Raw genomic sequence first — 25015 nt, 5'->3', positions numbered from 1 at the left:
AAATGTTTGGCATATCCTCCATGAATTTTCTGGCAATCTTGGCTTGCCAAATTATGGGACATCGACACCTTTTTTAGGCAATAAATATGAGATAACTACTCTGGACATATATATATAAAAAAAAAACACAGCCCTAGTGCACTTCATAACTTCACGCATCTTGCCCTTACGGACAAACACGTTGCAGATCAAAAGTCCTACTGAAATGTGGATCCCTAACTAAATATTACTATACTTAGGGAAATTTACATTACCACTGTAACCATGGACAAGGAGAAGCACAGCTGGACAGACAGCTTATACTTGCAGTTGCTTATGTACACAGTAAACTCTTGTATGACACAACACTTACTGCACCTAATCCTTTCGACAAATGAACTGTACAATTGAGATTTGGGTTCCTATGTCTACAATCCTTCAGTCTGTTGCAATGCCAAGATCTGGCAAGAACTGAGGAACCAATATGATCAATAACCCTGAGAAAGGTGTACTGGAAACTGGTACTTGCATCTATACCCTCACTTCAACTATATCCCCATCCTTGAGCTCTGTTTGGGGTAGCACTACTTGGCCATTGACCCAAAGCAGCTTCCCTTCAACGCCCATTCTTCTAGCAGCGTCAGCAGCTGTGCTACCAGTGCTCATTCTCATAATCTTGCCATTGGGCCAGAATATTATGGCCACCTCACGCAGGATTGGTTTTGTGCAGGTGTTTACACCGAGACTTTTCCCTGCCAAAGATGTGCCACGGCGAACTTGCTCCTCCCATTGAAGCATGGTTCTGAGCAAATGCACCTACGGGAGCACATTGTGGAAACAATGAGGATTCATGTTATTTTCTTCCTTCGGAATACCTCACAATTCCACAGGAAAGAAGAGAGGTAACAGAGAACTGGATGTAGACACTGAATTGTGCAAGAACAACAGCTACAAAATGATTGTAAACAATCTTTCCTTTCTCATAGATGGCCATAGTATGCTAACCTTATTGTTAATGGGATCACTTAATGGAGTAGAACTTGGAGGTTCAGATGATGATTTATCAGCATAACTCAATTCAGATGGTAGACTGCAGGTTTCTTTGCCCTCAAATATGGCAGATACAACCATCCAATACTCTTCCTCTTCCTCTTCCGTCAAATCAATTATTTGAAGAAATGTAGGTAAAAGTCTCCCAAATTGGTCTTGCTGAAACAAGACATCATAGACGAACAAAATATAATAAAACCCATGACATAAATCACATAATGGAGTTTAGGACACCAGCAGTAACTTGTATCTCTAAAATTTCCAGTTTGTGCAATGATTCCAAATGTGCATGCAAGATCAGTCTTGCATTCTCAGATAATCTAAAACAGAACAAAAGGCTGAGAAGAAGAAACACAAAGTGATAAAGAGCTAATAATGTTTCAGCTGTACAGACCTTATGAAATATTCCATCCTGGCATAGTGTGTACCTCTCCAGATTTGTTGACCAGTCACCATGTCCAGGTGCACACCACCACTTTTCAGAAACCTGAAATAAGAGTCAGTATTACCATTTAGACTGAAAGTAAGTGATTTATCACAATAACCCCATCAAGAGTAAAATTGCTATCACATTGACCTTTTTATGAAGCCTAGCATAGGCTTCCCAACGCTTCAACTGAAAAGATGACCTTAGCTCAGCTACAGCTTCAGAAGCTTCAAGACTAAAACTTACAGCAACAATCAATTCCTTTCCTCCTTTATCTATACTGCAAATTGATTTAAACATATATCAGCTGCAATATTGGTCTTCCAGAACAAATAACAGTTTCTATTTCTGAATGAAGGTATACCTGACTATGACAGCTGCTAGTAAGTCACTACCTTCAATTCTTAGCACTGGATGCCCCACTTTCATAGAACTGTACTTTGATGGGATATCATCCTGTATAGAGATTTCATCTTCTGAAGAACTAGATGAATATGATGTACTTTGGCTTATTCTCTTACTCATGCTACTTCTGTACTCAACTTTGCTCTCCTTATACAGCCAATGAGCAGCAAGTCCATGTTCTGCATACTCATGCATTCGCTGTGAAGAGACCTCCATCAGCATCAACATGAACTATCAGAATTTATTCAAATAAGGGCAAAAAATTATTTACCTGGGTTCTAATCTGGACCTCCAGTGGTGAGCTATCAGATGCCTGAACTGCTGTGTGGAGTGACTATAAAGGGAAAAACGACAGCAAATTAATAAGCAAAGAAGGGAAAGCAGACTATGAACTCAGCAGTCTACTATTTCCTCTCACAAAATAAGTCCATCTAAGTCAAACGTTTGTAACTTTGGCTACCAATATCTATAAAAATATATTATCCTAAATTAAAGTAATTATATTTGAAAGTATTTTTCGTGTTTAATGCTAACCTTGTGTTGCCAATCTATATATAATTTTAGGTATTGATCATCAAAATTCAAGATTGACTTAGGAGTTAGGACAAACATAGATGGACTTATTTTTAAAATTGGAGAAAGTAATTTATAAGAAAATCAATTCAACTCTTGCCAGTTCATGATAGAACTGGTATATTATACTAAGCATGGGTCGCTATTCCAAAACTCAGAATTCTAACTTTTTGAAAATTTCATCCTGACTAGAATGTAATACTGGGCTAGTAGCTACTGGCTGCAGAGGGTACTGCCTAACAATGGATCTTATGTTTAGATGATTCTTACTCGGTAACCGCTACCCTTAGGATTGATAATGTAGTCATCAAACTCCCCATCAATTGGAGTCCATAGCCTGCAGGTGGAGCAGACAATTTACAAAGTTTGGAAGTGAATAAGTAGAAAAGGTTTTAAACTGAAATAAGTGTTGTGTAGTGAATTGTGGACTAAAAAAATCTCAAATTAGCCACAACGAACATTCACAAAACAAACATGGTAAGACCTACTTCATAGGTAATATAACATAAGTTCACCCATGTACAATGTCTTAAAATAATGGGTTCTTTCTTTTTATCGAGTAGCACATTAGTATCTGTAGTCTTATTGATATGAGTAATTCCAGCAATAGATCCATGTCACCTGTGTACTATATCAAGGATGCTGTAACAACTCCGGACAGCAGGTCCATGCATGGCACCATTTTTGTCTCCGACAATCACCCTCAATGCACGAGCATCATACACTTGCCTAAGTCCTTTATCTTTTCTTTTCATCTGTGGAGACAGAATGTGTTAAGACTAAAAATGAATGCTGCACAAAAGAAAAAAATAATTTGGTTAGACTAAAAAATCCAGCATAATGTCATATCCAGCCCATTAGGGTCCAAGGAGCAGCACCAAACCTCCCTAGACCCTAGGGCCGGTGCATAAATGTTGACGTGCTCACGTGCAGTCCTGTTCCAGTACTTTTCATTCCAGGCCCAAAGTGGCTTAGTTCTGTTAGAAACAGATTAGATTGGTTTGAGTTGTTATCTATTTCCAGAGATCAGGAGTCCCTACCCCCTTTTTAGCCCTGCCCTTGTTGTGCGGCCGTCAGGCATCGGTACGATCACGCTGCTTGGGTTTAGGGCCATTTAAAGTATCAAGTATGTCCATAAATTTAAGTTCATGATGGATGAGACATGTACTTACAAACAACACATATATTTTGCAGTATATAAGTAGTAGTACCTTGCAGTAGATACTGTACAAGCTCTTGAGTCTACTCGACAAAGTCACTTCCATCCCAGGTATGTACCTGAACAAGAAATTACATAATACAAGTATTAAAACCACCACAATGTTAGTAGTCTTCACAACTAACATGACGAGTCAGCTAGGGGTTAGAGCAAAGAAGTACTTCTCTGAGTTCTCTCTAATTGAACAATGACTACAAGCCCTTTTGTGACCATATTTTATTTTATTTGTCTCTTTTTACATTTCTTAAACTCTGCTTTTGTACTTTACTATCTTTTTAATCTATTTTTAATATATATAAGCAGTAGGGGGCAACTCCTGTTGATTCCTGAAAAAAACCAATTAACACGACAAGGGACAGATTTAAGCATTCTGGACATTAGAAAGAAAAGCTTACGATGTTGATATGAGTAATTCTCGCTCAAGTTCTTCCTCACAAGATGCTAAAGATGCTAATGCAACAGCAGCATCGTCAACTATCTTAGGATTTGGTATAGATTCTCCAGAATTACTATTGAGATTGCTAAGGAAGTATGAACGCCTCTTCCGATCCAAAAAGATGTCAAATGGCAAAACTGCCTGCAATAGGCCCTGCACGTAGAAAAGCAATTTATATATTAAGATATCGGATGTCACATACGGTCAACCTACCTGGCAACAAATGTAAAAAATGATGCATTGATTTCTATTCAAATCTATGTTCATATGAGGTAATGGCTGTCATATGGAAGAAAAATGAGAAGAACAAATATGCCATAAGGAAGTACAAATGAGAATGCTGAAAAATGTCAATGTTGATCAAGTGGGAGCAAAAGAGTGTGCAAGAATCACATTTGCAGTTTTACAATGTACTCACCTTCATATTTGGTTTTTCTTGGTTGCACAAACTAAACAAATCATTGATGGACGTCATATGCCCATCTTTCATTGAGGCAAGCAATTCGTTTCGAAATGATGATCTTCTCATATTTTTAGATTTTCCAGTACGACTCCACATTAAAGTAAGTTCAGATCGTATTTTCTTGAAGATTTGAGGCTGCACAGACACAGAGGTATTTAATAATAAAACTACACAGATAGATACAGAAAAAATAGATTCCAAAAGCAAGTTGATTTAAAATAAAGGGTAAATGCCAAATCGTTGCAGCTACAAAACTGAGAGTATAGGACCCAAGCAAAGATGTGAAAATGTAGATGATCATCAGGGTCATATATTAGGGTGTGCAACATGTGCGACTGTTCAGGGCCTCCAAAAAATTAGGGCCCCCCAGATGTACATCAACTACTAATTAACAAGGTTTAATAGTTATTAGAAAAAAATATTAGTTGCACACGCTAGAGCATGAAAGGCTCAAACCCCACTAACTAAGGCTCAGGCACCCACCAGCCTCCACTTTCAGGCATGCGTTTGGATCCTTGGATATTGGATCAACGGTGACTACATGTACGCGAGTAGGAGTCAGGTGAGGCGATGTTTTATTTATTTTTCTTTGCTTTTCGCTTCTGCTTGTCCCACCGTGGACCACGCTAGGGCCGCCAGTGCCGTCACCAAGATGCTGATTACCTGCGCTGTGCCGCCAGCCGCCAATGCCAACACCAATGGTTCCATCAATGGCAACTAGGCAAGGTAGGCATACATCTCCTCGTCCAGCCATCCCCAATTGGCCAGTTGTCGCAAATGAATTGTGTATTATTGTATAGCAAACTAGTGACTAGCAATTTTTGTATGTTTGTGTTCTGCTATATTTTCAAATTTTAGGGCCCATATTTCTTCGCATCGGGGCCTCCAATTTCTAGGTACGGCCCTAAAGATCATCGTAGGTTTGTGTGCTTTACATGAATTTACCCATTTGTTAGTAAAAAAGATTTCGGACAAGGAAATTATTTCTTTTGAAAAAAATTCAAAGCATCTAGATGCCAGTTAAACCGTGGAAGTTCTATGGTATAAAGTAAACATTTCACAGTTAACTAATATGTGAATAAAATTAATACCTGAAGGACAGCAAAGCATAAATCTTCCAGCTCAGCTTTCAAAGCCCAGACCCCCAATCGAGAAGCAAGTGAGCACCAGACAGCCAATGTCTCTTGAGCAACAGCTTCAGCTTTAGGTACAGGAAGAGCATAACTGCAATAAAGTTTTCCACAAGGATCAAAATTTATGGAATCCAACAGCTATTTGAAAGCATAGTGAAGTCAAGAGTAGGAGCATTGAAATCATTTGAACTGTCTTATGATACTGATATGCTGAAATGATTCAAGGGAACACAGTAAAACTTTTGCAATGGGTATGAAGCACAAGGTAGTCTGTAAACCTGATGCCTAGACTGGAGCCGATGGAAATGTTCATGGAGTATAGATTAATGAATAATGAATTTTCTGCATCAATTCCTTTGCATAAATAGCAGCAGATAAAATGAAAATGTTGAGGAGAGGCAGATAATACAAAAACAGGAATCCAATTATCAAAATTCACCCTTCCTTCTTTTCTTGAAACCTAATGTGTTTATCTAATATAGATCCCTACTCCATTTTAATGTTCATTCTCCGTGACCATCCCAGTGCTTTGAGTATGTCTTGCCATTTTCTGAAGAAAATATTAGAAACTCACGACAGAACATAACATGGAAAGGGAACATGATGAACAAAGAGAATATAAATAAGAACTGAATCCCTAAAATACTTCAGATCACAAAGGTGATTTTACATTTAGGAAACAAGTAATAAGCAGGACATGCTAAATAGTGATGAAAGGCCTAGAGTGGCATACATTGTCCGCATATTGTGCAAGCGATCTGCCAGCTTGATGAGCACCACACGAGGATCATCAACCATCCCCAATAACATAACACGTAGATTATTTGCCTGACTGACAACAAGAGGATAATCAAACCAGGGCTTTCAAAAAGCAGTTTTATATACTTTTCTGGCATCTCACAGCAGTTTTGTCAGAAGCATGCTGATATATTGTTTGAACTCATGCATTAACAAGCAAAATCATGCAAAAAGACTGATGATTTACAGTCTACATAAGAAGAGCACTGAAATTGTTCAATATAGTCTCATCACCATGTAATAAAGGCTAGTGGAAGGGAACATACTTCTTCTGAAGTAAGAGTGCTCCCACCGGTATTTTTTTGTCGATGCCTGCGAAGTAGCTGCACACACAGAAAATAGTAATGAACAACAGCAATAGTTCCCGAGGGAAGTAAACTGCTTCCTCCAATGTCATACAAAGAAACTTGGATTTAGTCTGAAATAGGTCTTGTTTTTATTGTAGGCGGTGTTTTCCTAAAAACACATATTAAAAGCTACTGAAAACTGTAGTTTGGATCCAATGAGTGTAGTGGGTCAGCAGAATGGGTTACATTGATTAGATGTCTGAGCAATCAAGGTGGGGTAAACAAGAAATAGGTACAGGAATTGATTGATTCTTTGGTTCAATATGTTGGTTGCTAAAATGACATTTATAAAGATTTCTGCGATGCAGTGCACTAATGAAGTTTTTGGACAGATCAATATTAGAAGAGCTAAGTTAAACAGCAAGGAGTAAAGGAATTGTCATGTATGAGGTGCATAATGGATAGTTTAGCATGCTTCAACTATAACAGATAAATAAAAGAGATGAAAATTTGCATCGAGTCTCAATCCATATCAACAGGGTATACATCACCTGGTTTATGTAGCTTAATTTTGATACACCAGATACCAAACTAGCAACATCATCCCCAAACTGCTCTTCTATGCTCTTCAAGCTCTCTGATGTATCACAAACAACATCGTGAAGAATGCCAGCCACAACTGTGTTAACAGCCTATAAGGGAAGAAAGAAGAAAAACACTCATCAATTAAGCTTGTGAAGAAAAAAAAATGAAGGATGTATTCTCGGAAGACAGAAGGAGAGGGAAATACTCTTTCTCCAGTTGATGGAACCAAGGCAGCTAAATTTTTTCCAGTATGTATGCAGTGTGTAACATATGGATCTCCTGTTCTCCTAAATTGCCCAAGGTGGGCTGTACTAGCAAATTCTATTGCTTTCTGCACCTTTGGATCCTCAAATATCTGGTATCCTGTCACCTCCACTCCTTCAAATATAAGAGTATCTGCTAAGGCGCATAATACAAATATGAGATAGTGATCATAATGAATACAAACATTGACGATCAGAATGAAAACGAACATTGACAAGGTGAAGATCCTGTAGTCACAAAATTGTTATCAGCTAATTACATCAACAATTCTAACTAAGAACGTTTCGCCCAAGAAACAAACCCTACAAAGTAGGGGCCAAAGTAGATTATTTCTTTACTACGTCAAACTACATAGCACAAAATACATCCAGTGAGATAGCATAAGTATCTGACATTCTCATATTGAACAAAATACATTTCGATGAAATAAGACAACAATTGAAATCAGCTAAGAGGCAATGGCGTGGTCCACGCTAAAGCATAGTTGTATGTTCACTTCATTCCAAAAGAAATGTGCGCACATGTCACTGAACATAACTGCTCTGCTTACAGTGGCAACTGTTTCAACAAATGAGCGCTTAATGAAACGTTCTTACATAGCTTAATTATGCAGCCGATACGGCCAAGTCACTATAAATCTACACAATTGTACGTCTGTTACCTGGCAACTGCTCGATGCGAGGCCAAAGGAAGTCGACCTTGGTTGAGAGGCACGCCCCCGATGCAATCGCCACGGCCGTGACGGCGACCTGCGCCAGCGTCGACGCCACGGCGCCGTGCGCCGCGCCGCTTCCCCCCGCGCCCGCGGCGGCAGCCGCCGCGATCACCTCCCGGGCACCCACGAGCGCGGCCGAGGCCACCGCGAGCCGCGGAGCCACGTGGTCGACCAACACGCACCCCACCGTCATCCGCGCCCGCGTCGTCGTGCCCCCGCGCGCGACGGTCGCCGCCGGGAGCCGCGCGAGGCGGCGGCCCAGCATCCCAGAGTCGGAGACTGCAGTGGACGCCGGCGATTGCGTCATGCGAGCGAGCCGGGGGTGGGGGGCCGGTCCCGCTTCTATCTCATCCTCGCGAGTCGCGACGAGGGTCGCTCACACGGCACGGCGCGCGGGGGGCGGTCGGTTTGTGTGGCTGCGGCTGGGAACTGGGTCACGGCCTCACGGGGCACACGGCGAGTGGCGTTTGCTTGCTGCTTTGGCTGTTGCGACGTTCGTCAGCGTCACCTGTCACGGTTCTTTCCTCTTCCTCTACCTGTCCTCCTAGCCTCATGGCTTGGTTTTCCAAGATATTTTTATCGTCATTTATTTATACTGGCTACACATATGATTGAAGATTCTTTTAATAAAAGGGAATGGTACAGATACAGCCTACGTTGGCTGTTCTCGGCCTGGATTATTCATAGAAATATTAGGCACTGCACCAAATAAAATCCCCAATACACATCACATGTGTTCTGGAAGAGAACATACATTGGCCGTTCTCGATCTGATTATTCATACAAATATTAGGAACCGCATCAAATAAAATTACCAATGCACACCACATGTGTTCAGCCCATTAAGCACATTCAGCCATCATTTTAGGATGCCCGGGCCTCTTCTTTCGTTTAATAAACTCAATCCTGATGAATGGCCATCAGATAGATATAATGACACCAATTTGTTGAGATAAATTGTTATCCAACTTCAATTCTCATATGTGACAGCCGGTTAGCTTTGTATGAACTCAGCAACGAAATTTACAAGGTCTATACCACAGGTTAGATCGCTGACAAGAAATCCCCAGGGATTAATACAAATACATGACACAAAAAATAAAAATAAAAATGCTCTTGATCCATTATTACTAGTATCAGCCTAAGGATCTTACAGGCAGACTTGCTTCTTAGAACAACGATATCCCTCCAGAAGGTAGGCGACATGAAGCTTGCAATTCCTTCAGTGTGCTTGCCAGCCAGTCCAACCCCTCATAAAGGCCATCACCTTTGAGCGCACAAGAGCCTTGGATGTGCCAGATGCGATTCTTCAAATCGTAGAGGCCAAGGCCCTCACACACCTCCACTGGTGTCATTGCCCCTTTCTAAAAACAAGGAAAATTACATCAGGGAGCAGCAGCTAGCATAGGTGTACTCACTAAGTGCAGAGGGTGCAGATGCACAAGAACATATCTGATCAAGACACAGACATATTGTTCACATATTGTCCTTAACAACAGACCAACAAATGAAGCGCAGCTTGCAGCCAGCAATGATATGTTTCATGGCAGAGTATACTTTTCTCTTGCAGCACTCACCATAAATTGGGGATGCCAGAGAAACGCAATCACATCTACACATAAATTAAACTAAACACTGGGAGTTAAATAAATGCAGTACAAGATAATCTGTTAAGGTCTGAGCGAACCATTCTTTAAGATAACAGAGCCTGATTGCAATGCAGTGAGATGCATTGATGTTCAAACTGAAATGAAGGTCTCTCTTGGTATATGAATTGATGTTCAAAAGGCTTGGCATCAATTTCAGCATAAAATAAATGTTCTGAAATTTACAATCATATCTGAAGACAAGTAAAGGAATTTTTTCACAGGCAGACAGATATAATATATCAAAGCAGCGTTTGCACGGTTGAGTAACTATTCATTTTCACGAATATTCGTGTTAAAAGAAGGGGTCAAGTGTGGTTGCCTCACCATATCTTGCTTGTTGGCAAATACCAATATGACACTGTTAAGCATCAAAGGATCATTGATTATTGCCTACAACAGAATTGTTCAATATTAACTTGGTTGAAGAAATTGAATTCAGCTATAAGCAGCTCTGACTGACAATTTACATACCTGAAATTCAGCTTTGGCTTTTCCAATTCTCTCCCGATCTAACGAATCAACTACGTAGATCTGCAACTCCGAACATGCATAAAGAGTCACCATGTATAACTGGTCATAACCATAAACCCAACAAAACTCTGGAATTTAAAAATGGTATCTCGAGGAAGAAAAGCAGCAATGGATGTAGAATAATGTTTCACTGAAGGGAAATGATAACTGCCCTAAAGATTACCAGTGATGAGATTGACATTACAAAATAATTTCAGGAGTATCCCCACAAACTCAAGAAGTGAAGCATAAATAACCCAACCCGTTAAGCAGAACAATTACAAAGTAGAGAGTACAGATCAATATCATCATTTTATAAAGGTCTTAAAAGAATAAAAGGAATAAAACATACCAAGCCATCAGTATTGTTGAAGTAGTGCCTCCACAAGGGCCTCAACTTTTCTTGGCCACCAACATCCCAAACAGTAAACATCACATTCTTGTATTGAACTTTCTCGACGTTGAAACCTAGTAGTAGCATCAGAGAGATATCATCACACAAAAACTTGCAGGCAAAGTGAAACATCGTTCTTTTTTAATTGTCCTCATAAAACCCTTATAAGAAAATATACTAGTTCATATGGAATTCACGTTTACCAGACGAATTGATTGGTTACTAATAGACTGCTATTTATAGAACAGCAAGTGTTTCACTGGAGGAAATATACTACTACTAATCTAAGAGTGCTCAGCTAATCATTTGGGTACATCTGTAGTAGCAAATTCGGCAAATCGCAACCCCCATATAGAACGAGCATCAAATTCTTTCACCCCACAGCAGAAACCTCCTTTGCCTTGGCAACACATCCGGAGCCCTGCTAATATTAATTAAACTAACAAAAAACTGAAGGAATTCCTGAAACAGATAACCTACCAATCGTGGGAACAGTCGACAAAACCTCCCCAATATGCAGCTTGTACAAGATGGTGGTTTTACCGGCGGCATCCAGACCAAGCATCACAACCTAACAAGCAAGCACAAAACCACAGTCAACAAAATGATACAGGCAGTTCGTTGAAAGTACAACCAAATAGCGAAAGAAAATCGCGGGCGAAAAGATCAGCAGACCCTCATCTCGCTGGTGCCGAAGAAGGCATCGAACAGCTTGCGGAACGCCTGCCCCATCGCCGCACCGAAATCAACCCCTCAACGCGCGAGCACCAAACTTCCGATCGGATTCTGGAACGTCGTCTTCTCCAAGTCGCCGGAGTTGATGAAAGCAGCCAAGCAGGTGGAGTTTTCGGTTCTCGGATTAGCCTCGCAGAACTAGTCGTGCAAAGTCTTGTGACGAAGCATAGAAGTTTTGCCCGTGGGGTGAGAATACATCTGAGCCATTTGCGCGAACACGAGCGGTTGGGATGCAGAGATGACATCGCGTAGCGAGCACGCGCTTCTGCGATTCCGTCCCGTCAAACGATGCGTACGGCGGCGCTTACCGGGCCAGAAAAGATCGGCGCGTGATGTATATAGTATAAGCCAGTTTTTTTTTATCAAGTGATGTAGGCCTAGTTGATCTCAAGGCCCAGCTACTACGTTAGTAAGAGGGTGTTTGGTTCGATGAAGTAAAGTTTAGTTTCTGTCAGACGTTCAGATGTTAATTAAGAGAACTAAATATGAATTAATTATAAAACTAATTACATAGACGGAGACTAATTTACGAGATGAATCTATTAAGCCTAATTAATGCATCATTAGCACATATTTACTGTAGCACCACATTGTCAAATCATGGCCTAATTAGACTTAATAGATTCGTCTCGTAAATTAGTCTCAATCTGTACAGTTAGTTTTGTAATTAGTCTATATTTAATACTCTAAATTAGTATCAAACATCCGATGTGACAGGGACTAAAATTTAGTCCGTGGAACCAAACACCCCCTAAATCTGAAACCTTTTCCAACAGAACGTCACTTCGTGGGCGTGTTTGATTTCTTAGAGGGTGTTTGGTTCCCCTCCTAATTTTTATAGGAGAATTTCTATTCATCTATCGGATGTTATCGTGTCTCTTAATCAATCAGTTTTATATGGCCCTGTTTGGGAGAGCGTTTGCTCAGCTTCTGAGCCAGATAAGCCAATAATCCAGCACAAACGCCTTGCGATACAGGCCTGGTCACAAATGTGCGTCCGCGACTCACGGTCGCCCGCAACGTTTCCCAAATCGCGAGCTCGACTTCGCTTTTCTGAAATCACGAGCGCGTTTCCTCTCCCTGCCCCTCCCTCCCGACCCGAGCGGTCCCGTGCTCGTGACCGACGCCCCCGAGCGCTTGGCCCCTCTCGTGCGCTCCCTCACTGTCGCCGCCTACCTCTCCGCCGCCCCTCCCATTCCCCTCCGGCCCGGTCCTCGTCTCCTCTTCTCTGGCTCGCCTCCCCTACGTCGGATCTGAAGGAAGGGCGCCGGCGGCCCTCTCCTCCCCCTCCATCGGATCTCTATCTAGGGCGTTAGCGGCTCTCCCATCCCCCTCCGTCGGATCTCCATCCAGGGCGGCGGTGGCCCTCCCCTCTCCTCCTTCGGATCTACAGCAAGGGCGTCGGCTCCCCTCCCCTCCCCTCCGCCGGAGATCCAACAAGGGCGCCGGCTCCCCTCCCCTCCCCTCCGACGTTTCTACAGCAAGGGCTCCGGATCTCCGACCTCGACGTCCTCGACGGCCTCCATCGCCTGCTGCCCTCCCATCCCCACCGCCGGCTGTCGTCCAGCAAGGTGAGCTCGCAAGACTGGTGTCTTGCTTTCACTTCTAATAAAAATGTTGCAGCATGGAAGCAAGAGTAGATGGCACCAGAGCTTGTTGTATGCAACCGCTAAAAGTTTTTTTTGTTATTTTTTTTTCAGATACTGCTAGTGCCAATGCTTGCTGAAAATGCATCATTTGTCTGAAACTATGGCTCACTGCTTGTTGTGTAATTTGGCGTAGCAGGATTGCAGTGCTCTGTTTGTTGTTTGCAAAATGTAGTTTGGTTCTGTAGGCTGTAACAACACTTTGCTCTGTTATGCTCCAAAGTACAAGATTTGATCTTGGTTTATTTAATTCCAGCATGAGTTTTTCTTTAATTTTAATTAGGCAGTAGTGTTGCTAGAAATTCAAATTTGTCGCACTTTATAGATGGAAAAAGCAGCAAAACCTCAAGCAAAATGGGATCCTTTTGTCGCCAAAGTTTTCAATGAAATATGCGTAGAAGAAGTGTTTGCCCATAACAGGCCACACAATTGCTTGAATAGTGTGGGTTATGCTAATTTGGTGAAGTTCTTTGAGCGAACAAAGAGGCCATATGACAAAGAGCAAATAAAGAACAGATGGGATGTACTGAAGAAGAAATATGCACAGTGGAAGACCTTGAACATGAGAGCCACTGGGTTGAGAAGAGATCCTGTGACCGGATGTATTTCTGCTAGTGAAGAATGGCGGGCAGAACAAAATGCGGTGAGTAGTTGAGATGTCATCTTTTGTATTTTAGTATTCATCGGCATGTCATCCTCTAATTGTTATCATTTAATGTTTCAGGCTATGCCAGGATGTATAAGTTTCAAATCTGTAGTTCTTGAGCATGAGGACATGATGCGGATAATGTTTGATGCTATTAGTGTGACTAATGAGACATCCTATGTTCCTGAAAGTGGTCCTGATGATGGAGAGGGTGAGGAGCATGAGGCCGGTCATGGTGATGGTGACAGTGAGAGAGTTGAAGGGAGAGGTTCACCACATGTCACACCAAATGCTAACAAAAGGCCAGCTCAAGGTTCCCCCTCTGGAAAGAAAAAGAAGACATATAGAGATCAACTTATGAAGAGGTTGGTCGACACATATGAGAAGAAGGCCCAAGGTAGTAAAAATTCAGCAACTTCTCATGCGGTTGATCATGTTAGAGATGAGATTGGGGCTATGTTGGAGCAAGTCATTAACGATGGTGCTAAAGAAGGGAGTGATGAATACTACTATGCTACCCAATTGCTTAAGAAAAAGGAAAACAGTGATGTGTTCGTTACTTTGAAGACACCGAATGGGAGGCTTAATTGGCTGAGGCGGGCATGGGAGGACCGTGTTGTTATGTAGTAAAATAAATTGTTCAGTTCCAGACATTATTTGATGATTTATGTCATGACTTTACTTGTATGAATAATTATTTCGTGTATATGCTTCCTCTGTTCCTTTGCTCATGCTTCATAATGTGTACCTATTTTAGGTGCTGAAATCAATATGAGCATCTCCAGTGATGAGGATGCAAGTCCGGATGAATCGGGTACTAATGAGGATTTCATGGTTGCATATATTGCATTGGAATTGATGGGCTCAACTAGCAGTGTTGCAAAGAACAAGGAGGTGGTTCCGGATGTACTAGTCATGACAGGGATACAGTGGGTTGAAATCCAACTAAATGATAGAGTCCAGTGCTACAACATGTTTAGAATGACAAGGTCAATGTTCCATCGCCTCTATCGGACTTTGGTTCAGAATTATGGCTTGAGATCAACTAGTGATATTTGTACCAAGGAAGCCTTAGGCATGTTTTTGTGGACATGTGGTGCACCTCAATCGTTTAGACAAGTCGCAAATAGGTTTGGTCATTCATTAGAAACTGTCAGTAGAAAGTTTAGTGAGGTACTTGACTCAATTTGTAGACTGACTATTGACATCATAAGACCTAAGGATCCACACTTTGGTACAGTTCATCCAAAACTACAGCAAGCTAGGTTCTAGCCTCATTTCAACGATTGCATAGGCACCATTGATGGTACACACATATATGTAACTATACCAAAAAGTGAATAGGCAAAATACATTGGACGACATGGTTATGCTTCACAAAATGTCATGGCGGATTGTGACTTCGATATGCGATTCACATTTGTTGTCACGGGTTGGGCTGGATCTGCTCATGACACTCAGATATTTTTGGATATTTTAGTCACCTACAAGGATAAATTTCCACATCCACCTGAAGGCAAGTATTACCTTGTTGATTCTGGGTATCCTAATAGAAAAGGATATCTAGCACCTTACAAGGGACAAATGTATCATGTGCCCGAATGGCAACATGGTCGTCATGCAGTGGGATCGAAGGAGGTGTTCAACTATGCTCATGCATCCCTCTGAAATGTGATTGAGCGGTCATTTGGAGTTCTCAAGATGAAGTGGCACACTCTCGTACAGTTACCTAGCTATCCAATTGAGAAGCAATCAAAGATTATCGTTGCTTGTATGGCTCTTCATAATTTCATTAGAGACAATGCCATATATGATGAACATTTTGAAACCTATGTGGAAGACAGTAGTGGTGTTGGGTCCCAAGTTCCTTTAGTTGATGGTGGTGCTTCGGCGGATGATATGAATATTTGTGCTTTTCCGTGATGCTATTGCTAATGCGTTGGTTGGGTGATTCATTGTTAGAAACTTGTGTATTTTGTAGCAATTACATTACCCAAATGAATGTTATTTTCGACTATTATTGTACATTGCAACTTAATGGAACCATATTGCTATCTCAAACTTTAAAAATATTCCCACCATTGCCTTCAGATCATTGTGATGAACCAAAAGAGAGGTATCATCAGCCTCAGGGGTATATAGGTCAATTTACATCCAGGACAGATAATATATCAGAAATAATCAGGACAGCCAAACACCTAGTTTATTCAGACAGCAGATTCTCCAGATCGTGACTTATCAGATAAGCCTGTGTAGGGTCGAGATGGCGGACTAGAGGAGGGTGAATAGTCTTTTCTAAAATTAATCACGTCGGCTAACCGAAACAAGTGCAGAATTAAAATGATCAGTCTAGCCAAGACTACACCCCTCTATCTATGTTCTCTAGCATCTTCCAAAGATACTAATCAAGCAACAAAGGTGCCGGGCTAGCTAGAGCTCACCTAACCAATTCTAGGAGCAAGGTCACACAAAACTATGCCACTAGTACTTTAAGCAACAAGGGAGCTCCTACACATGCTAGTAAGCAAAAGCATAAAGCCAACTAAGCTTACTAGCAATGCTCAATAACAAGGCAACCAATGCCGAATTAGAGAGCGCAAATACTTAGCTACACAAACTAAGCAAAGTGACTAACAAGGTTACACAAACCTAATTAGCCACACAAGGGAGCTACTTCTATGCTACACAAGCAAGAAGGTAACTAGTAAGCTACACAAGCTAACTAGTTACAAGAGCAACTACATAAGCACAATGTATATGAAAGTAATTACAAGCTTGTGTAACGAGGATGCAAACCAATGGGAAGAATAAGGTTGACACGATGATTTTTCTTCCGAGGTTCACGTGTTTGCCAACACGCTACGTCCCCGTTGTGTCGACCGCTCACTTGGTGGTTCGGCGGCTAATTGGCATCACCCACCAAGCCCGCACGTCGGGCACCACAAGAACCTACCCCAAAAGTGAGGGTAGCTCAATGACACGCTCAACTAGAGTTGCTCTTCGTGGCTCCCGCGGGGCGAGCACAATGCCCCTCACAAAGCTCTTCTCCGGAGCACCGCATAAGCTTCTTGCGGGCTTCGACGGAGACCACCACCAAGCCATCTAGGAGGTGGCAACCTCCAAGAGTAACAAGCACCATCGGCTTGCAACTCGATCACCTAGTGCCACTCGATGCAACCTCACGATGCAATTGCACTAGAATCGCTCTCTCACACAATCGAATGATCACTATCAAGTGTATGTGAGATGGAGGGCTCCCAAGCACTACTACACAAACCACCAAGGCTCTAGCGTGCTCAGCTGCCGGCCCAAGGCCGACCATGGCTTCTATTTGTAACCCCATGAACCAATAGAGCCGTTACCCCTTCACTAGGCAAAAGTCGGGACGACCAAACGCTCCGGTCCGATCGACCAGACGCTGGACTTCAGCGTCCGGTCGTGCGATGCACGCCATGTGTCCCCTTCTTCAAACGTTGTTCACTCGATCTCAACGGTCATCTGTTGACCAGACGCAACAGCTTGAACTTACCGGACGCAGCAACCCCAGCGTCCGGTCGTTTCCAGTAAGGTACCGGACATGACCGGACGCGTCCGGTCGATCGTGATTGGACACAGCACCAGCGTCTGGTCACCTCCAGCAACACTGCTCTGCCTACATCATCACACGTCACCTTGACCGGACGCATACGACCAGCGTCCGATCACTTCCAGCGCCAGCGTCCGGTCGATGACCGACGCCTGCATGCTGTCTACCATCACTGACCGGATGCTAGAACCTAGTGTCCGGTCACTGCGTGACCAGAGTCTGGTCCACTCTGTGGGACCTCTCTTTTCTATATAGGGCGCTGGTGGCACCGTCGGACTGTCCGCACTCTACGGGCGGACACTCCGCTGGTGGAGTTTCGAACCCTTCTCACCTCCGTTCCATCGCCGAGTTGATCCACATCAACTCCAACTTTATCTCCTTTGTAAATGTGCCAACACCACCAAGTATACATCACCATGTGTATGTGTGTTAGCATTTTCACAATCATCTTCCAAAGGATTAGCCACTCAACTTGCCACGCCACTCAATCCTAGCGACGATGCAAAGTTAGATCACTCGAGTGGCACTAGATGACCGATATGCAAACAAGTTTGCCCCTCTTGATAGTACGGCCATCTATCCTAAACCCGGTCACAAACTTCTCTATACACCTATGACCAGTGAAATGAAATGCCCTAGGTTATACCTTTGCCTTGTGCATTGCATTCCATCTCCTCCAATGTCGATGCAACACATGCACCAACACGATCAACAATAATATGATCCACTTCATATCATCACATGATCATATTGGTTCATCAATCTTGACTTCACTTGCTTTTCACCGTTGCCTTCGTCCATCGGCGCCTAGTCTTGCTCAAGCTTCACCACCACACGGTCCATCGCTCTAAAGCCTCCGACTTGCCCTTCACGCTTGCAACCGGTCCATCAAGCCAAGTCTTGTCTTGATCTTCTCCACCTTTGATCACATGACTCAATGTCATGTCTCATGTGCAATGAGCTCCTTCATCTTCACATGTGTGAGCTTTGCAACATCTTCAAGCCATTTTCACCTTCATGACATATGTTGCTCACACACTTGTACCTGTGCACTAATTACATGTGTATCTCATATAAACACCATTAGTCCACCTAGGTTGTCACTCAATTACCAAAACCACACAAGGACCTTTCAATCTCCCTCTTTTTGGTAATTGATGACAACTCTACAAAGATATAGAAATTAAGCTCTTTTGGATTCATGTTGCTTGCCCAAGTAATTTTACCATGTGAAAATGATTTTGGACAAGTACCACAAACCCGAAATGGTAGTATTTGCTCCCCCTACATATGTGCTAGAGTGTTTGATTTGAAGCTCGCACATATGCATAGATTAGAATTATGGGAGAGTAATTACTATCAAATGATGCTAAGGTGTATAGAGTAAACCTTTAAAGCGTGTACTGTAACACCTCGGTGTTAAGCATGCATTAACATTTTGCAAATCATGAGCATAATCATTATTATGCATTCATAAGCATGACATAAAATATAGATTTGAAACATACTAATGAAACATGTATGTTGCATAGTTTTGTTTTAATAGATTGGATGTTATGTTTGTTTTGCCATGTGTGTACCTTGGTTGATCACTTAGACCACTTAGAAGTAATTAGGATGCAATTTGGAGCAAGGTGTATATTCAAAGTTTTCTCAAATTTTGCTTTTAAAAATAATCTTCTAAAATAGGGTTTTTGATTTAAATTAACTTTAAATCTATAGTTCAAAATCTAATTGGATTTTGGCCTTACTCTTTTTGGCAAAGTTGTAGAGTACATTTTTCTGAGCAACTTCTATTTTGGGTCCAACTTTTGAAACTGCTTTGAAAAGGTTTAAACTTTCATTTGAATGAATTTGTGAAAGAAAAGAAAATGAAAAAAAAGTTCTTACCTTGTTGGGCCGGCGCCTCGTTTCTGGCCCACAGCTGCTTCCGGCCCGGCCCCACCGCTTCTGCCGTGGCCGCTCCCGCGCGCTCCCCGCTCATGTGCGTCGCGCGTGACGCACCCGCGCTCCGACCGCGCCAGGACGCGCGAGCCACGTGGCGGCCATGCGCCGGCGAGATCGCCGCATGGCACCGCCGACCTGCCCCGTTCCGACTGGCCCCGCCCAGCCTTCAAGACCCCCTATCCGAGCCTCCCTCTCCATTCTAGCTCTCTCTCCCTCTCGTTCTCCTTTTCAAAATCCTAGGCGGGCGCCCGAGCTGCCGAGCTCGCCGATGCGCTCTGCCGGCGTCAAGCTCCCTCACTGCCACCCCATTTCCCGATTCCCGCCGCCAGCAGCTCCGCCTTGGACCCCTGCCTTGCTTGCGCTCACTCGCGGCTGTCGTCGTCAAGGTGAGGGCCGAGCGTGGCCGCCCTCTTTCTCTCCGGCGAGAACACTGCCGCGGTCGCGTGGGCCGCCACGCCGCCGGGCCATCCCACCCTTCCCGTCGGTGTGGCTCAGCGTGGTGAACACGCTGGCACCGCCTGCACCACCGGGGGGGCTCGCCGCCGGTGAGCACTGGTCGGCGGAGCTCCTCCCCTGCTTTCGGGTCCCTGACCCGTGGGCCGCAGGGCCCAGCCGCAGTGGCTGGTGGCAACTCCGGGTGCACTGCACCGGGTGCACCCAGCGTTTTCAACGGCTGGATTTTCGTTTTAAAAGAAAAAGATTTATGGAAAATGCTTTTAAAGGATTCTAAAATACATAGTTGCTGCTGTGGTGCCCCAATTTTGGTGAAACAAATTTATATATGCTTCTTATTCTTAGATCTACAGTAGAAAAATATTGCATGTGGTTTTTGTGATACTTTTGTATAGGGTTTTATTTAATTCTTGTATTTGCTGCTATCTTAGAAAATGTCTAGTAAATAGAATAATTATCAGAAAAATATGGTTCCAGTTTTGTTAATCACCTTTAGTGATGTACTTTGTAGAAAAAATATATGTCATGCATGTTCTGTAGAGAAATATTGATGTGTAGTTCAAGTGCCTTTAATTGATGATTTTTTGTTATTTTGATAGAGAGCAAAAATTGTATAAAATATGTGTATGATAATTTTTGTGCAGTGATTGTTTACTGTGTAGAACATAGGAAAAATATTAAATCTGTTGTTTGATACTTTTCATAATACAAAGTATTTTTATGCTCATATTTATGCCATAGCTTGTCATTTTTGTGTAGGCTATTTTACTTATCCAAATGCCATGAAAATTGTATGGTAGTCTACTTAGAGTAGTACTATGCTACTGTAATTTTCTCAGATTTTTATGTACTACCAAAATAGGTGTTGCTGTTCAAACCTAGTTTCAATTAGGGTTTAATTAACCTTTTTAATGCATGTTTAGTTAATAATGTTTGCTTTGGTGTATCTTTGAAGCATCTTAGCTTGCTGTGGTGACTTGGCATGTTAGTACAGTGGTTGTAGTAGAAGTATAGTAATACATGTTCTTGGATGATGTTGGCTACCTTGTAGAAGAGCTTTGCTTCTACTAGGTCCAATAAAGGTAAACATGTTCATCTACATTCCATGCATCATGATCATTACATGTCATCTCTCCGATGCACCTATACATGAGCATTTATACATCTGCATCATATAGGATCATAGGAGGAGTTGCTAGTAGCAGTTCAGGAAGAGCAGACCGGGACAGATCCACAAGAAATCCAGGCACAGGAGGTGCCAGAGGAAGAGGAGCAAGGAGAGGACTTGCCCGAGTGCGTGGATCATCAACCTAGTTCGTTCAAACGAGGTAAGCCCCGGAGCATTCTAAGTCTCCTACTTTATAAAAGCAATTCTTTCTATATATGAGTTTATATATTGTCGCATTAAGTTGTACGAGTTGATTGAAACCGTTGATGCATTTATTACTATCCTTGCCTACCTTATTACCTTTTTACCCTGTTAGGTTGGGATCGAATAACTGCTTAGCCTTGCTTAGACCGGTAGCGATCGGTGATTTCCGGTCACCTACATTTATAGGTGGTTACTGGAAGAATTTAGCTATGGAAAGAATGATATCCTAGAATTAACCATGTGTGATGGATAATTAGAGACCGGACGGAAAAGTTGGAGGCAACCAGACAGGGTTCTGGGGTGCTGTTAGTTTTCCATCTGTGTCGATTAAGGACCGATCATTGCTCGTCCCTCTTGTCATGTTGAACGTATGCCTCACATTTAGCTGGACGAATAAAGTACCTTTCGACCATGAAGTTAGTGACACTATTTGAGCCAGGATAAACTCGGATTGGCAGACTGGTGCTGAAGGGGGTATGACAGGGACGCGAAGAGTGAGCCCAAGGTGCGTCCTGGCTGTCGGACGGTCCCTAGGTAGTACGGTCCATGACTGTTATCCCATGGCTACTTGGAAAGTGTCATTAGTGATCTGTAGCTCACTTGATCGATGAGTGTGGTTTGTGTGAGGAATAAATCACCAACTGGTTAGGAATCAATTTGAATCGCCATCGCTCCTGGATAGTGAGCACTTGACTCGAGCTACAGCATCATAGTAATTATGATGGAACACTGATGGTTATCTGGATGGTATGGGATATGCTAAATCTAAGTTGGTAACTAGATGTTATTGGTTAATCAAGTGATTGCTATAGTATAGGTGCTTACCTAGATGGATAGGTCATAATAAAGATGATGCAAAGTACTTAAAATGGTTTCTTCATGATAGCTTATGCTTTTCACAAATGAGTCAGCTAGCCCACTAAAGAAAACCTTGCATAATCCTTGGTGTCGCTTTATTTTGGTTTAAGACGGGTAAGTCTAGCTGAGTATCTTCTCGTACTTAGGGCGTTGTTCCCATTGTTGTTGTAGATGATCAAATGTACTATAGTTATTGCATTAACTGCCTGTACCCGCCGATGGGCGACAACTAGGACCAAGGGCAATGGTCACTCTGTATCGCTCATCTGATGCTTTTGTTGGAGATGACTACCTACTGGCACTGTATCTAAACCAAAAGTGTGTGTGTGGCTTTAAAACTAATTGCTTCCGCTATTTCAGTTTGAACTTGGGTTGTAATAACTTTATGTTCTAAACTTCGATGTATCCAACTGTCGTTGTGAACTTTATGTAACATGGGACGGTGATTGCTAAACTTGTACGATCTTGGTTTGTATGTTGATTGGTTTGAAATCCTTTGTGGTTTCACGGACTACCGGGTTATACGGGCTTAAGTTTGCTAAATTATCTACTTCGGCGGAAGATTTCCTTACTTAATCTCGTATAATTGGTCGGTTCTGTTACATGTACCAATCGGAGTTTCACCTTTAAGTTCATCCTTAGCACCATGGTTAGCTAGATATCACTTGGAAATAAAAGCACTAGATACCTTTGTGAGATCAACATTAAAAGCAAGGTACTAGCATTACTTGAAAAACATACCAAGTGTCTAGCTATCATCTTATGCATGCTAGTTATCAAATCATCATTCAAGTTCTACAACTAGCATACACCACACAAGCATGCATATTGAATTTGAAAGCTTATGCAATGCAAGCAAGCACATGAATATGCACATATCAAATGCAATCAATCAAAGTTCATGAGCTTGCTCCCCCTACTTGTGTGCTTCTCTTGTCCAAGAATTTTGATCCATCTCTTTTCTTCAATGTTACTCCCTCTTTGTCCATGTCCATGTCCAACCTCTACTTCTTTGAGCTTTTATATCTTATCTCTCCCCCTTGTACAATCTCAATCTCAAAGCTTTCATATCTTTGTACAATCTCTCCCCTTTGTCATCAATTTCCATAAAAGGTGAGCTTCTCATTGATGCAAAGGTATACGTTTGGGGTAGATGGTTGAGGCTTGAATCTTGCATTTTTGATGGACATCACTTGATTGTTGGAATGACACCATTTGTAAATACCACTTATAGCTTGTACCACTTGTATCTTGTGTAGGGCTTCTTGAGATACCACACATAAGATTTTTGATCTTGTGATCAATTTGTGGGACACCTCCCCCAATGTGATAGCATGGGTCATCCATTTGATACACTTGAGCTCTTGTAGGTGAGGGATGCATTCTTCATTTGATGATCACTTAAAGTTGAGGATCACTTGTGGAACCATCATCTTGCATGATTGATACCGTGTGTAGATAAGATATCACTTGAAAGAATCTTCTAGTATGGAACCACTTGTTGGATTTATCAATAAGAACCATTTCTTGAACATTTGCTATCTTTATGAGTACCACTTATAGGATATCACTTGTGAGTTGATCTAGACACCACTTGTGAATTCTTGATGAAATACTTGAGTCTAGATACCATTTGAAACAAATGAACTAGATATCCATTTTCATTGTTGTCTTATGCTTGTACTCTTATCACTATCATGAGCTTCTATGGTTGACTTGAACTAAATTGATTTGCCTAAGCTTTCAAGTTCGGTTTGAACCAATGACAAGCTTCTTCACACCTCTTGCAAGGGTTATCTTGCCAATGTTATACTTGTCACTTGTTAGCAATCCAAATTAGATCAAGTACTTGGGATCACTAGCTCATGAACAAATTCATATGCTAACCACTAGATCAAGTAATCATTCAAACAATAGTGGTAGGCTATGAATTTAAGCATCTAATTGTGAAGAGCATGGCTATCTAATAAATCATCACAAGAGGTGGATATATGCTTCTTGCCTACATCACAAGGATTAGCAACAATTTGTGATTTATCATTTGATCCATGTGATGAGCTCTCATTATTTTTAAGTTTCTTTGTAAACACTTTAATGAGAGAAGCATGTTGTTTTAATAATTCATCATGAGATGCAAGTAGTGTCTCATGATTCAATTTTAGCTCATCATGTGAAGATTTATAAGCATCAAGTAATTTCTTATGTTCTTCACAAGAGTTCTTTAGAAATGAGTTTTCATTTTCTAATTTCAATGTTTTAGCTTTCTCATTTTCTAAAGACATGGTCATGCTAGCAAGTCTACTAACAAGCTCATCATATGAATCAACATGATCAACCATATTATCATTTGTTACCTTGGTGTCACCTTGTGACATGAAGCAATGTGGTGATGTAGTTGGAGAGCTTGTAGTAGCATCTTCATCATGGCTTGAGCATGAACCATCATCACCATCAAGTGTGCATGGGGTAGCATCATCACTTGCAACACTTGTGGCATCATCATCAACCTTGTCAAGTGAACTTGTAGTAGATCGATCATCATCATCATCACTTGACCATGAGGTGGAGCAATCTTCCACAATCACCAAATTGTGGTTATGCTCAACACACTCATGCGCCTCCTTCTTTGGTTCATCCTCCTTGAATTTACCATCATCCCATGTGGAGGAGTCACCGTAAAAGGCTTGGAGCGCTAGCCACATATCATGAGCACTCTCCAAGTCCCACACACGTCTAAAAATATCATCATGTATAGCACATGTTAGATAATAAAGAGCACGATGATCAAGTTGTAAGCAATCCTCTTGCGCTTGGGTGAGGTTATCCTTATCTAAGGCATCATGAGAAAAACCAACAACAATGATCCACCATGCCTTGGGACCCAA

General features: G+C 42.0%; 3 protein-coding genes across 6 annotated transcripts; 1 reads left to right on the top strand and 2 right to left on the bottom strand.

Moving 5' to 3' along the window:
* Positions 1–128: 128 nt before the first annotated feature.
* On the bottom strand, positions 129–8751 carry LOC136467525 (probable GTP diphosphokinase RSH2, chloroplastic). Of its 3 annotated transcripts, none has more exons than XM_066466251.1 (17): positions 8281–8750; positions 7561–7751; positions 7322–7462; positions 6718–6806; positions 6419–6517; positions 5644–5776; positions 4508–4687; positions 4049–4242; positions 3646–3712; positions 3056–3189; positions 2705–2771; positions 2133–2195; positions 1821–2059; positions 1607–1736; positions 1424–1516; positions 985–1188; positions 129–795 (listed from the first exon to the last, which is right to left on the bottom strand). In XM_066466251.1, exons 1-17 carry the CDS (start codon positions 8639–8641, stop codon positions 511–513), a joined length of 2670 nt encoding a protein of 889 aa, XP_066322348.1. In that variant the 5' UTR covers positions 8642–8750; the 3' UTR covers positions 129–510. The 3 variants fall into 3 exon arrangements, with proteins under 3 accessions (XP_066322348.1, XP_066322349.1, XP_066322350.1); XM_066466252.1 differs by having other exon boundaries at positions 202–795; positions 7561–7733; positions 8281–8751; XM_066466253.1 differs by having other exon boundaries at positions 202–795; positions 6419–6513; positions 6750–6806; positions 8281–8748.
* A 682-nt stretch (positions 8752–9433) lies between these two features.
* Positions 9434–11782, bottom strand: LOC136467527 (uncharacterized). 2 transcript variants are annotated; one of them, XM_066466260.1, is made up of 6 exons: positions 11563–11781; positions 11368–11458; positions 10846–10961; positions 10455–10514; positions 10308–10373; positions 9434–9698 (listed from the first exon to the last, which is right to left on the bottom strand). In XM_066466260.1, exons 1-6 carry the CDS (start codon positions 11617–11619, stop codon positions 9504–9506), a joined length of 585 nt encoding a protein of 194 aa, XP_066322357.1. In that variant the 5' UTR covers positions 11620–11781; the 3' UTR covers positions 9434–9503. The 2 variants fall into 2 exon arrangements, with proteins under 2 accessions (XP_066322357.1, XP_066322358.1); XM_066466261.1 differs by lacking the exon at positions 10308–10373 and having other exon boundaries at positions 11563–11782.
* Positions 11783–13593: 1811 nt separating this feature from the next.
* On the top strand, positions 13594–14541 carry LOC136466039 (L10-interacting MYB domain-containing protein-like). The gene is made up of 2 exons (XM_066464544.1): positions 13594–13911; positions 13993–14541. The coding sequence occupies exons 1-2, from the start codon at positions 13594–13596 to the stop codon at positions 14539–14541; spliced, it is 867 nt and encodes a 288-aa protein (XP_066320641.1).
* Positions 14542–25015: the final 10474 nt, after the last annotated feature.

This window comes from Miscanthus floridulus, chromosome 7 (genome assembly GCF_019320115.1).
Source record: "Miscanthus floridulus cultivar M001 chromosome 7, ASM1932011v1, whole genome shotgun sequence".
Taxonomy (NCBI): domain Eukaryota; kingdom Viridiplantae; phylum Streptophyta; class Magnoliopsida; order Poales; family Poaceae; genus Miscanthus; species Miscanthus floridulus.
Note: the sequence above shows the minus strand (reverse complement) of the source record. Positions and strands in the feature narration are given on the sequence as shown.